The following is a 15,122-nucleotide window of genomic DNA, read 5'->3' on the forward strand; positions in this document are numbered from 1 at the left end:
GCCGCCCTCGCCCGCGGCCGCAGGATGAGCCCGTCGCGCTGCGCAGCGACGGACCGGCGGCTGGGCAAAGGCTTGGCTTTCCGCCTCTGCCTCTTGCTCTCGGCCACCCTCCTGCTGTGTCTCCGGCTGGGGCTCCGGCGCTCTGGGGACGTGGCGGACGCCAAGCCCGTGGCGACGGGGCGCGAGTCCGGAGTCGCGCCTGCCGGCCGCAGAGGCGACGGGGCGTACGAGGCGACCAGCAGCGGCAGGAGAAGGCAAGTCACCTACGTGAGGAGTAGCCGCCGAAGGAGTCCCGCAGAGCCCTCGTGCTGCCACCAGGGGGCGCCCCTTCGCAGGAAGGTAAAAGTTCCGAAAGTAGGGGCCTGGGGGCTGTGCGGCTGGTAAAAAGGGTTTATGCGGTATTAGTCTAATTTCACCCTTTCTCATTTCAAAGGGATTTCGCTAACTTGAGTTCTAATTGTAGAATCTAAGTTGGACCCAGCCCAGAAACTGCGGATTGTTGGCTTCTTCACTCAATTTGGCCCTGCCAGAGTTTTTTAATTTCTCTGATATGGATGTGATATGGATTGTTTGTTTTTTTAAAATGGGCAATGTGTCTGTCCTGGCGTTTAATTTCAGTTGGGACTCTGCTCAGGTCAGCACTGGAGCACATGAGGCACTGAAAAAGAAGAGAGGGCCTCTGAGTGTGTGCAAAGTTCTAGGCCTGTGGAGTTTGCGGATTCCTAAACTAGGACTGTCCAGTCAGCATTTGAAAACCAGGAGACTATCATTGTGTGGTTTGGCCGTTCTGCTGAGCAGAGAGGGAACAAAGTGGGCATATTTTGACATTGATTCCATTCTGAATGTCAAAGTTCTGACTTGCCACAGATGAGAACTTTCTCTTAAAATGAGGAATATGCTTCTTAAATACATGCATTGAGCTTAGTAACAGGATCACCAGATCAAACTTTCTAAAGCAAGGGTCCCTGTGCAGGTCTCTAAGCTGAAAAAAATGGTCTATATGGAGCATCCATCCTTAGGTTAAATATCAAGGCATGAGCTCTAGACTGATGCATTGTCTCATGTTGCTATATGTGCTGGTGAAATTCCTTAAAAAATAATCTCGGGGAAGGTTAAGAAAAGTGTTCTTGTCTGCTATAACTTTGTACCTCAGACCTACAGGGTTTCATGCTGTTGCACCAAAAAGATCACCAGAGGCAAATTACTGCATGTGAGGGCCATATGTCTTCTGTAGTGTGGACAATAACAGTTTAGTGGAAACAATACAAGATGTGTGACTGTAATAGGAACAAAGTTCAGATTTGATCAAAGAAAGCCAGGCTTACTGAGGCTATGTCATCAGACTGCTGTCCTAACTAAATTGATATGGAAAGCAATCCACTTGGAAACAGTGGGATTTAAATCTGAGTAAATTTGATTATAATCAAGCTGATGGTGAATCAGATCCAAAGCCACACACTTTAGGGAATGTTTTCATTTCTCTGGGAGTGCTTCCAGGCAGAGGACTCCTGTTGTAAAAGTCAAAAGATGCTGTGCAACTATCCTGCCTTCTTTAATAGCTTTTTTTTCTGGTAAGAAAATGAAGAGGTGGGAAAACATAAAAGGGCAACAAAGTGAAGGTGATGATTGTCATGATTGGTTGTCATGTTGCTCAAACGTGAGCATTCTCTTCAGGTGGCTAATTTTCGGAGAGCAAGCCATGACTTGTTGTAGGGTAGTTCTTGCCCACTGTGGGTTGTCTTTGTCTGTTTCACTGTCAAAGAACAAGGAGGGAGGGTAGAAAGCTAGGGAATGCATGCACCAAAAGTCAGGGAACAATATCTTCCCCTTGGCCATCTGATCCTCTTGGTGTAAAGTATTGCACTAATGTATCTCAGTGTCTTCCACCTTTCCAACCCCTCCCCAACTTTCCAACTATTCAAGAGAGATTAACTCTGCCCACCTTTTCCAGCTCCTTTTCAGAGCTTCAGTATAATGCTGTATCCTGACAGTTTATAGAGCACCCTTTAGAAGAGGGCTGCATGAGGCAGAACAAATGTGTGTGCGGAAGTGTAAGTACTGCTGGTACTGGAACCCCATTTGCTCTGTTCTGTTTTGCCACCTTTTTAATCACCCGTCAGGAATATTTGCACATTTTTGGACTGTAAAGTAAATGGAAGGGAAATATATTGAAATATAATGACTGGGAAGTAAAGGGAGGGAGAATGTGCCCAAATTTAAGAGTTGGAAAGTAAATGGAGGGGAAATGTGTCTCTTTGCAATAATGGAGCAGTTAATGCTGATGCACAACATTTCACATCATTACTTTGTAGCCCTTAAATTTGGCCAAATTCCCCCTCCATTTATTTCATAAGAATTAAATTTCTATATATTCTGACTTCCTTTTAAACTATCAGGGAACTTCAGTAACTATAACAGTAAGTGCTCCAAAAAGGGTTCCTGAAAAGGAACAGGGTGTTAATATCTCTCCTTTATGGGAAGTGCTGAGATTGAGAACTGTCAGTTCAACATTCAAAATCAAATTCAGGGGGAGCAGTTGTCTTTTGGTGTACCTTCTTTTTCCCAGTGGTCTTCAGTTGGTAATTCGGCAACTAATCCCTGGCAGTGCAGTCCCACCTGTCAATCTGTTACTACTGTACTTTGTCCCCCATTTTGACAGCTGAAACAGACCAGGAAATTGACCATGCAAGGCTTCAGTTATCCTGGACCTGAAAGATTGCACAAAAATGACAGTAATTAAAATGATGACCACAGTTGCACAGTTTTGAGGCCCCCACTCCAAAATGACCCAAATTACACTTTTTTGAGGTTCTGAAAAAAACTCCCCAAAAGGAAGTGAAGAAAAAGACATACTGGTTAGAGTGGGGAGGGGGAGACAAGATAGATTGTGCTGCGAAGGACACTGGAAACCAGCTAAGTATTGAGGGAGAAGGCGTGCAGACGATGCACAGAGCACCTGATTGCTTGTCAGTGAATAAGGAAGATACTGCAAAGTATTTGCAGGGTGAGTTAGTGTGATGTGACAATGCAGTGATTATCCGGACCAAGAAAGACCATGAATGAGGCGGTATGATTACACATGGAAGTCCTCATCTGGAAGCACTCTTTAAACAGTCCAAGGCAACAGCTGCTGGCCTTCATTTTCATCTTTAAAATGGGACAGACCTTCCCAGCCCTGGCTCAGCAAAGAGCAGTTTGTGTGTGGCCCTCTTTCACAGTTGGCTTATATCATAACTGCTCTCCTGACTTTATCGTTTCCTCCTGCTAAAATATATGAAGAGTGCAAATGCAGAGTGATGGCAAATGCATGTGTTAAGCCAGGACAAACATTTTATGAACAAGATTTTTCACTGCTTTTCTGCTCCTTGAAGAGTAGGTGTGAATACTAGTCAGCCATGTTTTAATTTGGTTTAGGATGAGGTGAGCAACTTGTCACCCTCCAGATATTTTGCCCTAGAATTTCTATTAGCCCTTATCATTGGCTGTGATGAGTAGGGATGATGGGAAGTGTAGGCCCAGTCATCTGGAGGGCCGTGCACAACCCTATAATATATGAAGCCAGATCACTGTTCTCTCTAGCTACACCATTCTTCTTCAACCTGGCATACTCCAGATGTCCTGGACTACAAGGCTTACCATCCCCAGCCAGCATATGGGATGATGAGGGTGATAGTTCAACCTATTTGGAGGGCACCAGGATGGCCCACATTGACTGGCAGCGTCTCTCCAAGGCTTTGGGGTGAATCTGTTTAGCTGGAGAAGGCCAGACTGAATCCCAGGATCTTTTGCATGGAAATCAGTTCGAAAGCTAAGGAAAAATGAGCCTCATACTATTTCCTTGTATTTCCAAAAGATTATTAGAGTAGTGAGCAAGTTTTCTAGGACAGGGTGCAAAGGCTCAAAGTCAGAAAAGGAAGACAGCCTTTAATATGCCAAGCCTATTCAGAAGTAAGCCTCATAGATTTTAATGGAAATTACACCTATTGAATGCAGTAGGGCACTGGTTGTGTTGTAAGAGTCGGCCTCTCCCCATCTGAATCTGTCAGTTAAAATAAACTACAAAGAAATTTCAGTGGGTGATAAGGATTGCAGTCACGTAACTTTGCAATCATGCTCATAGCAGTATTTTGATATAGATATTGCAAGGTTTAGATATTGTAGTTGTTCAGTGGAGAAATCTCTCTGAAACAAAGGGGGTGTTTAATATTTTTTAATGAATACATGCTGTAACAAAGTCTTTTGGTCTGCATAGTAGGGCTTTATTGTTGTGGGTAAAGGGTAAAAAAGAATCCCATATACAGTCCATAAAAGATGCCATGTTTGTATAGTTTATACAGTTTCTTAAAAAAAAAGGAAAATTCTACCATGTATACATGCAGTAGGGGTATGTGTGTGTTGATCATACACTTCCTCTGTAACTACAAGTAATTAATCACAAGAGTGTTCTCATATTTTGAGTTGTGTTAAGAGAACATATGTGAGAGTAGAAACCCTCCAAACTGGATTGTGGCTTCAAGTTGTTCTTATGTAATATTAAAACTGCAAGTATATTTCCCTGATTTTATTGATTGATTTGATTTATTAAATCTCACCCAGTAGCCCTAAGCAGAACTTATTTTTAAACTGTGTATGGAAAACAGCAACTTTTTAGAAAAGGAAAGGCTGTTGTTTACAATGCAAGCCTGTGACAGAATGTGGCAGATTTGCGGAGTCAACACTAAGCTCTCCATGTGATTTTCCAGGGAGACGATAGGTCTCTACTTGCTTGTTTCAACAAAGCATATTCCTTAACTTGGCATTCAAAGTCTTTCACAGCCATGATGCGCTGAGGTTTGTCAAATGAAAGCTTGATGCCTCCTTATATTTGAGACAGACTTTTCAATATGACCCAAAATACCATGTTGGGAAAGGATCAAATGAAGTAGGTATTTTTAGTGAAAACTGAAAAGCTCAAAGAAAATCCTTTTTTCTCACATTTGTCCTTCATGGTTGCTGGCAAATATGGTCTACATATTGTCCTTTCCCTTAACTGCAGCTAAGAATAAAAAAATCTGTTTTTAATATTCATTCATTAGGGTTTTTTTTTTAAATCATGCACCTTGAGTACATCTGTGCTCTCAGGACAGATCACAGTAGAAGGGTAAAAACAATACTTTCTTACATAAACACCAACAAAAACATCAAAGCGAAACAGGCAAAACATAATAAATGAAATACTGGATAAATACTTCCACTGTGCCTTTAAAAACATTGAAAATTTAGGAAAATAAGAGGGACTTTGCTGGAATGATATTGGCTTGGGAGCCATGCTTTCTCAGGAAGACATTCCAAATGTTGAAGCACCACGATTGAGAAATACATATGTCTTTTAGCTGCTGCATGCTTTAACTCAGAGGGGGGAGCCTTGCAAAGAGAGTCGCAGCTGGTGCTCTCAATTGATGGGTGGGCTGATATAGGCACAGTTGGTCCAACAGGAACCTGGATGCTCAGCCCCATAGTGTAGGGCGGCCTTCCCCAGCATGGTGTGCTGCTGATGTATTGCACTGCATTGCCCTTTATTCCCATGCTTTGGAGGGACCAGGTTGTGGTGGTCTGTTTGAAGCCTTCAGAGGAGGCATCAGCACTTTTGGACTTAAGCTCAGAAATGGACAGCAATGCAGCTGTTTCAACACAACCTCTGAGTGACCCCTTCTCAAATCTCATGCTCTCTGGATATGTTGCACTAAAACTCACTGCCCCCCCAGCCTAGAGGATTTTTATCCCACCTTTCACTTTAAGCAAATGCACAAAATGAGCTTACAAAAGGATCTGATAAAAAGTCCACAATAAAATGCACAATATATTATTCAGTATCTAAACATGCACATGTTAAAACAGCAGACAACTCAATGGGATTAAACAACATTGAGCTCTTTAAAAAAGTATTTAATCCACTTCCGAAAATTTTAAAAATAAGCACCAAAGTGACGTCCATGTAGATGTAGGGCCTTTTCTATGGTAGTTTCTGTTCTCCAATCTGCACTGAGGAGGAAATCCAGAAGGAGGAGACAGCAGCAAAAGTAGGAGTTGGGGGAAAGCTTTGGGGCTATGGTGAAGAAAAGACATCACAGGAAGGAGAATGGGGTGGAGGGGGAGAAAGAGGGAAAGGTTTCGATAGTGGGAAGGGAGGAACTTGGAAAGATGAAAGAGGGTTTAAAAAATGAGAATCCAAGTGGGACAGTGGCTAGAAAAGAGAGAACCCCTGGAAGAATGCAGGTTGAAATGATGGTGGGTAAGATGTGCTGTTGGGTCTGTAAAGATTACCTACAGAATGGCAACTGAAGATGATACCAATGATCAAGCAGGTCATGTTGTAGCAGGAGATCCCTGGTTCCACAGGTCAAAACCAGTACCCTGAATTGTACCAACATGTGGAGAGAGAGCTGTTGTGTATTATTTAACATTGGTGAGCCATGTTCTATACCACCATCCCTACCTCGTCATCTCGCTTCCCAAAGATTCTGGGTGGATTTCAAGAGAAGACCCATGTGCAGCTAATTGCTGCAACACACTGTGTTGTATTAAAATCTGAAATCATACACTCTGACTTTCATGCAGATTTCTATTCATGTATGAGAGGGAAATATATCCTTTCAAACAAACACTTGCTGAATCTTTAAGGACCCTTCACAATAACATTACAACATTACAATAATAATGATATTGCATTGAAATGCCACTCTGGAGCAGATTCATCTCAGAAATTATGTATGTCTGATTTGGTGCCTGGATTGGAACTCCTGAAGGAAAAATCAAATTATTACCATTCGTATTCATCCTTAGGTTTTAGGTCCATGCTTAGAGACTTCTCCAAAGAGATTTTTTTAGGGTGTTAATCCTGAACAGACAGCCCATGTTTACTTGGGCAGAGAGTTCAGAAATGCACACATGCGTGTTTTTCTTCATTATCTTGAATTCCTTTTAGTACACTGTGCAGCACTGAATTCTGAATGCCATTCATCTCTGAAATAACACTTCTGTCATGTTTATGAAATCTCAAATGTGAGTAGTCTCCTTATGCTGGCCTGCCTTCTTCTGTTTTGACCTTCTTTAGTTTCTAATTAGCCCCTTTATTGGCAAACAAATCCCAGATGGTGGCTTTGCACATCCTCTGAACATTTACTTGGGAGTGAATGCAACAGAAACATGGATGGATCATACTGCACTAATAGCAGATGTAGTAAACAAAAGGAAACAAATAAAACTGATATAAAGACCTTGAGCATAGCAACATTTTCCTTGACCCTTCTGGCACATAGCCAACTTATGTAGTTCTCCTTCATGAAAATATAATGACAGCATATCTGGCTGCTGAAATAAAGGCTCACTGAAGGCATCCCGAACTGAGCATGAGCTGGATGAGGATAAGCAAATGAACGGGTTTTAGCACATGTGAGGCCCCTTGTTGCGGGGGTGAATAAGCAGTGACCTTCCAGATGTTGGACTGGAATTCCTGTCAGACCTAGCTAGTCCTGCCCCTGCTGAGGGGTCATGGAGGTTGCCGTCCAGCACTGTCTACAGGACCACACATTGGTCCATCCTGCCTTGCTGGCTACCTGCTTTTAGCAATGAGCTCTGCATGGACACCATCCTAAGAAGTGAACAAGCAGCATCTCAGACATGTTCACTGTTGATCTAATACATCAGAAGGGAACTCAGGTCTTCTTTTTTATCATGGTGTGCAGTTCTTTCTCCTGCATTTGTTCCCTTTTTACATGGCCCAACTCTGGAATAGGATCTTGAAGCAGAAGGGACAACAGAAGAAGAACCCTGATGGATAAGACCAAAGGCCTGGTTAGTGCAGCATTCTGTTGTCAACCAGATGCCCATGGGAAGACAGTAGAAGGATATGAGGATATGAAGGCCATTCAAGAATCTCTGGGAAAGGGCAAGCGTGAGTAAGAGTTTCACTTCACAGAAGAGGTTCATGGGTATTGGTGCTTACTGAGTGCAGAAAGGAAGATCTGGATGGTCACTTATCCTTTTGCACATAAGGACTTGATACAGGTACTTGGTTAGGATTAGGGTTAGAATCTTTTGCTTCTGTTGTGATCAAAAAAGAGCTTTCACGGGATTATCATGCTAGGTATTGTGGTGTCAGGCTGCAGGCATCAGCATAGATAACTATGGAATCCCAAGGGAGTTCATATTTAAATATTGCCAGACTAAAAGAGCAAACTGAGAGAGATGGTTGTGTTTACAATCAACGGATGCCCTTTTGTTGGTAGTTGTCTTCAACAGCAAATAACCAAGTCCCAGGAGCACTTGGTACAAAAGCAGAAGCATCTGGGCTCTAGGCAAAAAAATAAAAAAGGAGGAAAGAGAAAGCACAGAATTAGAATTATTTTCAGGGCATCTAGGAAAGGAAAAAAGAACTGATCTTTTAATTATATTTTAAAGCACTTTCATTTGCAGTTAATAGACCAGAAAGCACTCATTATAACCTGGTTCCTGACAGTGATATCTCTTGCAAGCTTACAAGGTTAATGATCGCACCACATATCCTTGATTCTTGCATACTTACCTTAAGTTGAAAAAAAAAATTAGTCTTGCTTCATAAATGTTTGAGAAGCAGCTGGGGAATGTTCTTGTTCAGAAAGTCATTATACTGTGGCATGCTTTAATTATAATCACCTTGCAAAATCTCATCAAATTTGACGTGCTGCTGAGGGCTAGGGGATGAGGAGCTCCTATTCCCCCCCCCCCGCCCCCAGCCCTGCACACCGTATCTGACTTGCTTCGCTTCTTGTCCTCTCACTCCATTCTCTAGTTCCTTCCCACACCTCTTGGGAAGGGTGGCCCCTTACAGCTCACCAAAACAAAGAGGAAATGCATCACCGAGGAAAAGAACAACCAGAGGGCTCAGGATTACATAAAATGTGGATGTGCAATTGATGTCTATAGCTGCAAATTTAGAAGCAGTTATTTTAACGTTAATAGAAATACAGTACATCTGAACATGATGCAAAAAACTGATGCAGTCACATGTGTGCCCGCCTACTCAACCCACTACCCAGACAGCATGTGCTGACAGCCAGCTGCTCTCACGGTTCCTAATTTTTCAACCGGAATTGAGCGGGACAGTCAGTCTGGAGAGACCCTCTGGCAACTCTCATATAGACATCAGTCCTCTGTAAAATCAGACGCCTTGGCATGGTCCTCTTGGCACAAGACCTTCTAGCCCAGCTGCCCTGTCAGGAGATGGAAACTGCTTGCCTGGTTGCTTCACCCTCTGACAGGACATGGCCTTGTACACCTTGCTGATGCACCCTACCTCCAGAGCATCTAGGAGATGTGCTGGGAGATCCTTGAAAGAATCTGAAGCTCGAGAGCCCTCCAGGAGCCCTGGGCCTGCCGTTGCACCCACCCTGGAAACCAAAAGACCAAAGTTCTTCACTGCTCATCCACACGGCTCACATCCATGTGAAATATGCCAAGAGTCACTGTGCTCAGTGGCTGGAGTCTGCCTAGGGTTCAAAGGTCTTGAGTCAACTATAGCTGCTATTTATTTTGTCTCCTTATGTACTTCAGCTATTTATATGCTAGCTTTCAGGATACAAATCCTACCAAGGCAGCTTACAAGTAATGTAGACATAATGAACTTGCAATAAAATCTTTCCTTCAAGGCAGTCGGTAGAAGAGGCCCTGTAGGCAGAGGGTGTCCCCATCACCATCCCCATCCATTTTCCTTTCTGATGGAATCTGAATTACCTTCCTCCTTACCTTCCAGATGTGCAGGAGGAGGGGCAAGGAGAGGAAGGAGAGCAGTCTGTCCCTTCTCCCGTCTCTCTCTCTCATACTGACACACAGCAGGGCACATAAATTTCACCCTGAGGTGGGGTTTTCCAACCCCTTATTGGTGCACCAGTGTTTTTTCTGAACAAGAACTCCATTTGAGAAGCTGCGGTGGTGTACAGGATGCAGAAGTGATATGAAAAACCAGCCCATGTAGTGCACAGTCTTGGGAACACAGAGACCCATGCTGGGCAAATGCGTGCTGACTTATGCCTGGGAAAGTTCACACAGCTGTTCTTTGTAAGAAGGCCTGCTGCTTGTGGCCACCCTTTTCCTCCGTGCAGAGCAGCCCAGGTGCAGTTGCCGCTGCTCCAGCATCCTCCCAGACAAGACTTTCACAGCTCTCTCTCCTTGCCTCATTTGTGGAGATTTACAAGGTGCCCAGGTGACACCGGCTTACCTTTGCTGCCTTCCCATGTTTTCTTATGACTTCTTTTGATTTTTTTTTTTCTGAGCGCAGCAAATCTGTTAAGGAGAAGAAGATGGAGCAGCGACAGAATTCCTTGTAATGAGTTGTGCCAGGAGCCCTCTATCCAGACGCATAATAATATTTTTGGAGCAGACCCAAAGCCTATCCAGCACAGCATTCTGTGCCCAGGGTGGCCAGACAGATGCCTTTGGGAAGTCCAGAAGCAAGACGTGAGCACTGTTTAGCAGCCTCTCGCTAGCAACTGCATTGAGAGGCCATTGGAGATAATCCATAGTCACTGTATCTAGCAGACTGATAGGTTTCTCCTCCATGGCGGCCTGACTGGCTCCTACTTCATAAATGTTTTGCTATTTAAAGACGTGCTCGGCTGTGTAAGACCCTGTGCTCAGCTCATTTCTCAGACATGAGCTCACTAACAAGCCTTTGAATGGTATTATGGTGGCTAAATGCATAGAAACACACAGCCATATGTTTTATACAACATAATCGGTAATCTTCCCAGTGGGCTGAAACATAAAATAGATAATAAATATTCCTCGAGAAATCTCTTAAAAAGTAACAAGCTGGTTTGATTTATCATTTCTAGACAATATGTCCACATGCCTCTAGGATCTTTGTAATCTATCGATGCAGTTTGAAATTATTTATGCTAGTCAGGTTTTTTGGGAGAGAATAAAGAAAAGGTGACACGCTGGTCTCCTTAATGAGCAAGATAATTTATTAGAGTAATAGAATCCTGTATACACATGTGCTGAGGGCCTCAATACCAGTGGAATAAAAGCTACAGTTCTGAACCTGTGCTTTCTCCTTCTTGCTCATTTGTTGCCGCTTGCCCCTGCCACCACTTCCAACGGCCAGCCAGCAGCCAACATGGTCAGTCCTCACTGGGTTGTTTTGAGTTTCCTATTTTTTCCCCTAAAGATGATGTCAATTATGATTTGTAAACTGGAGTGTAGTGTTTCCGCAAGTTGCTGATCTCTTCCTCTTTCTCTGTCTCTCTCGTGTATGGATGGTGTCATTTTGGCTATACAGGAATGTACATTCACAAAATGAGTTCACTGTTAATTTACAGGATGATTTGTTATCATGTATTTTTCATGTACAGTGAACATGCAATAAGTGATGTTTAGATTATTTTTCTTCTATGCATATGTACCTCTGGGTGTGGGGTACATTGCACTGTTCTATCAACTAGCCAGTGAGGGAGGTGAGGCTGTAATTTAGGGGTGTCCAAGGCCTCCTGGTGAGCTTCATAATAAAGCAGGATCTGAACACAGCTCTGTTGTACCTACAGACTTGCCTTCTATGGCATCATCATCATCATCATCATGATCATCATGCATATGCTACAGTTGTACTTTGAGGCATATGTAAATACAAAAGAAGCAAAGCTGACGTAAAATATACCTACTGATGTTTTGCTTTTTACTAGAATTTAGGGGGGAACAAAAGTGTCAGTCCAAGAGTGTTTGGAATAAGGCTTGAGTTGAGTTGCCCAGTTGTAATCTGGTAACATCTGCAAAAGGATATTACAGAGTTAGATCAGGCACGGAAAAGGGCAACCAAAATCTTCAGGGGCTAGAACAACTTTCCTGCAAGGAAGGTTATGACATTTGGCACTTTTGTAGTTCAGAAAAAAGTAGAAGTAGAGAAGAATTTGGTCTTCTCTCATAATATAAGCACTTGGTGCCATCTGTTGAATGATGGGAGACTGAGAGTGCTTCTTTACACCATGCACAGTTAAAATGTGGAATTTGCTGTCATGAGAGGGGGAGATTGCTGCTATTGATCATCATGCCTAACTACCTCTAGAATATTCATATTAACTCCTTTAAGAGGCAAGATTAGCTGAAGAAATGAGCTATAGATCAATTTTTCTAGTAGTTATGAAGAGCATAAAAAAGAATCTGCTGGAACAGACCAAAATCCCTTCTAGTCTAGTATTTAGTTTCCAACCAGAGACCTATGGGGGAGTCCCCACCACACCCACCCACATGACATGGGGACCATAGCTTCCTCTCACATTGTGGTACCCAGCAGTTGGTGTACATAGGCAGACTACCTCTGAAGACACAACTGTTAACATTCTGGTGGTAGGGACGGTATTTATTTACCTGCAGCAATGATGCAGAATTTAGAAAGCATAACTGTTGCTTAAAGGCTTAAGCTTTTGTTTTAGATTAGGGAAATTTGTTCTCCATAGCATGTTTTTGTTGGTGAAAGTCAATGTTTTTACTGTGGATGATGTAAGGTTATTTAATACTCCTTATGAAAACATAAAATAAAGGTGTGGGTTTTTTTTTAGAGCTAATAACAAGCAGATGAACTGGGTTTCTTTTCAACTTTATCAGTTAACATATCGCTATATTAAATGAAAAGAAAAGATTATGGCCAGAGTCCTGTGCACAGTTACTTGAGAGTTACCCTCACTGTAGAGTGCCCTGGAAGATGCGCCAATTCATTTTGTATATTGTGGCCCAATCACTTTTGAATAGATGAATGCTAATCACTCCTAATAATGAACACAGGTGGTCAAGTGTATATTGGTTTGGAAGCAAAAGGGGGCCACTGTAAAGAAGGAATTGATTCTACATACTTTAGTGGCCTGCAGTGGTTTCCAACTGTGGGTCCCAGGTGTTTGTTTGTTTATTTATTTATTACATTTATATGCCACCCTATAGCCGCAAGGGCTCTCTGGGTGGCTTACAATAAGAACCATGAACAACCAGCACAAAAACATAAACCAAGAATTAAAACAATAAAATCAGCTGCACAAAAAGAAAATCCAGTATAATATACAAGGCAAGAGAACATAATAAGCAAGCAGCAGTAAGTAGAAGAATAAAACCAGAATAGCCACTAAAAACAAGTGGCTTAATTAAATTGTTTAATTTAAACAATTAAATTAAAAAGTATTGACCTGGTGATGAAAATTAAGTAGTGAAGGTGCCAAGCGCCCTTCTTTAAGGAGATCATTCCACAAGAGGGGTGCAAAGATGGAGAATGCTCTTCTCCTACCTATTCCCCCCCTCACGTCATTGGAGGGTGGCTCCTGGAGAAGGGCCTCTGTTGAAAATCTTAGTGGTCTGGTAGGGATATATGGAGAGATGTGTTCCTTCAGATATCCTGGCCCCAAGCTGTTCAGGGCTTTGCATGTTAACATGAGCACTTCGAATTGGGTCTGGATGATGACAGACAGCTAGTGCAGCTGTTGGACTATAATCCCATTATGCAAAACAAGCATGGCCAGTGGTTGGGGTGATGGGACTTGTAGTCTAACAGTTCCTGGGGACTCAAGTTTGAGAAACACTGCAGGGTTAAGGTGTACCGAAGTATAGTTTTGCTTCCTTTATTTGTATTGATTTAAATAAAATAGTTTTCCAAAGGGAAAAAATAGCAGCATACTAAGCAGTTAAATTATTTTCTCTTCCTTATATCAACAAAACTGGTCTGTCTTTCAGTATAATTGGTTAACTGTTCCAAAATTGTTTGAACCACTTCCATTGCTCCTTGAACTTAGTAGACGACCTCCCTCTCAGACTTTCTCTATGATTTCCGGCTTAATTTATTTAGAAATGTAGAAGCTAGGAAATGAAAAGAAACAAAGAGCTGCCTTTCTTCCAGACAGCCCAGTGTGGAATTTGGGTGCTTGGTAGTTTCTGGAAATGTGTTGGGGGAGAACATGCAGGTCCTCAAACCTGTGTTTCCCGGAGTGAAGTGAATATAGGGGTACAAGTTCCTAGCAGGCACAACCTGGATTGTCCCACCCATGAAGCAGGGTGAAGCACCCACATGGAGCAGGGAGAACAGCGAATTGTCCTGCTGCCCCTCCTCCAGCTCAGCCTGGAGAGCTCACTGCCTATGACATTGCCTCTGTGAGAAAGTGGATTGTTTTTAGCTGCTGAGAAGCCTCTGTTGCTTCTGGGCTCTGGACCTATCATGAGATTTTTGGCTGTGGCCTGTGAGATCCTGTGAGATCCTGACTGATTACTGTGATATTTTGAGAGATCTTGGCCTTGGGCTGAGATGCCATGACAGCAGCACTGGGAAGATGCTGCAAGAACCCCTGTGTGCTAGCAAAGGTGGAATGGAGGGATGTGGGGCAGTGCAGAGAGGGCCACGTAGAGGTGGGATGAGTTGTGCTTCTGCAAGCAAGACCGCTTGTGCTGGGCCTGGGTGCAGATTGGGGAATCTGGGGGCAGGTCCCAGTCTCCTTAACCTTTGTGCTGATTAAGTGGAAATGCTGGATGGTCTGAACTGTACTGCTCTGTGGCACCCCATCCAAGAATGGAGGAAAGAAAAAATGCAGCCAGTCGGGGGACCCAGTGAGGGACTGGTGGTCTGCTTATGCTGGTTGCTGGGCAACAGGAGCTGTAGGGCGCTGTTGCACTCATGCCATGTTTGGGGGCTTCCCACAGGCATCTCTTGGCCACTGTGTGAAGAGCCAGGCTCTTATATCCTGGAAGCCACTAAGGGCTTGGTTGGCCTTGTATATGACTTTCCTAGGTTTCAGGCCCAGCAACTCGAATGAACGAGATGTCAGACTTGGGACTGCCTCAGCTGGGCAGCTCATATGCCTGCTCTAGAAGTGGACCTGTCCTGTTTGGACCACCCAGTCATGATCCCACTGGGTCCAGACAAAAAAGTGGAGGGGGGGGCACCTTTTCTACAGGAGAATCTGTGGGTGGGAGGAAGTGTGCTTTGCCACTTACTATCAATCATTTTATGCCTACCAATTCTTCCTTGCTTCCACAGTTTTATCTTTTAAAATCTTGCAAACATTGTTTGCTTGTCAAACTCAAAACCTTCTTGTTTCATATTTGTGTGGAACTGGAAGATGCTAAAAGCATATTTTACA

General features: G+C 43.2%; 1 protein-coding gene across 1 annotated transcript in view; it reads left to right on the top strand.

Annotated features, from left to right (window-relative positions):
• The window catches only part of METTL24 (methyltransferase like 24), an 82,434-nt gene continuing 67,312 nt past the window's right edge, over positions 1 to 15,122 (top strand). The window contains exon 1 of the mRNA XM_044449180.1: positions 1 to 339. Coding sequence (XP_044305115.1) covers positions 25 to 339 — 315 coding nt within the window. The 5' untranslated portion in view covers positions 1 to 24. The remainder of the gene's footprint in view (positions 340 to 15,122) is intronic.

The sequence above is a fragment of the Varanus komodoensis genome, unplaced genomic scaffold, assembly GCF_004798865.1.
Source record: "Varanus komodoensis strain SLA01 unplaced genomic scaffold, ASM479886v1 scaffold1, whole genome shotgun sequence".
NCBI classification, from domain to species: domain Eukaryota; kingdom Metazoa; phylum Chordata; class Lepidosauria; order Squamata; family Varanidae; genus Varanus; species Varanus komodoensis.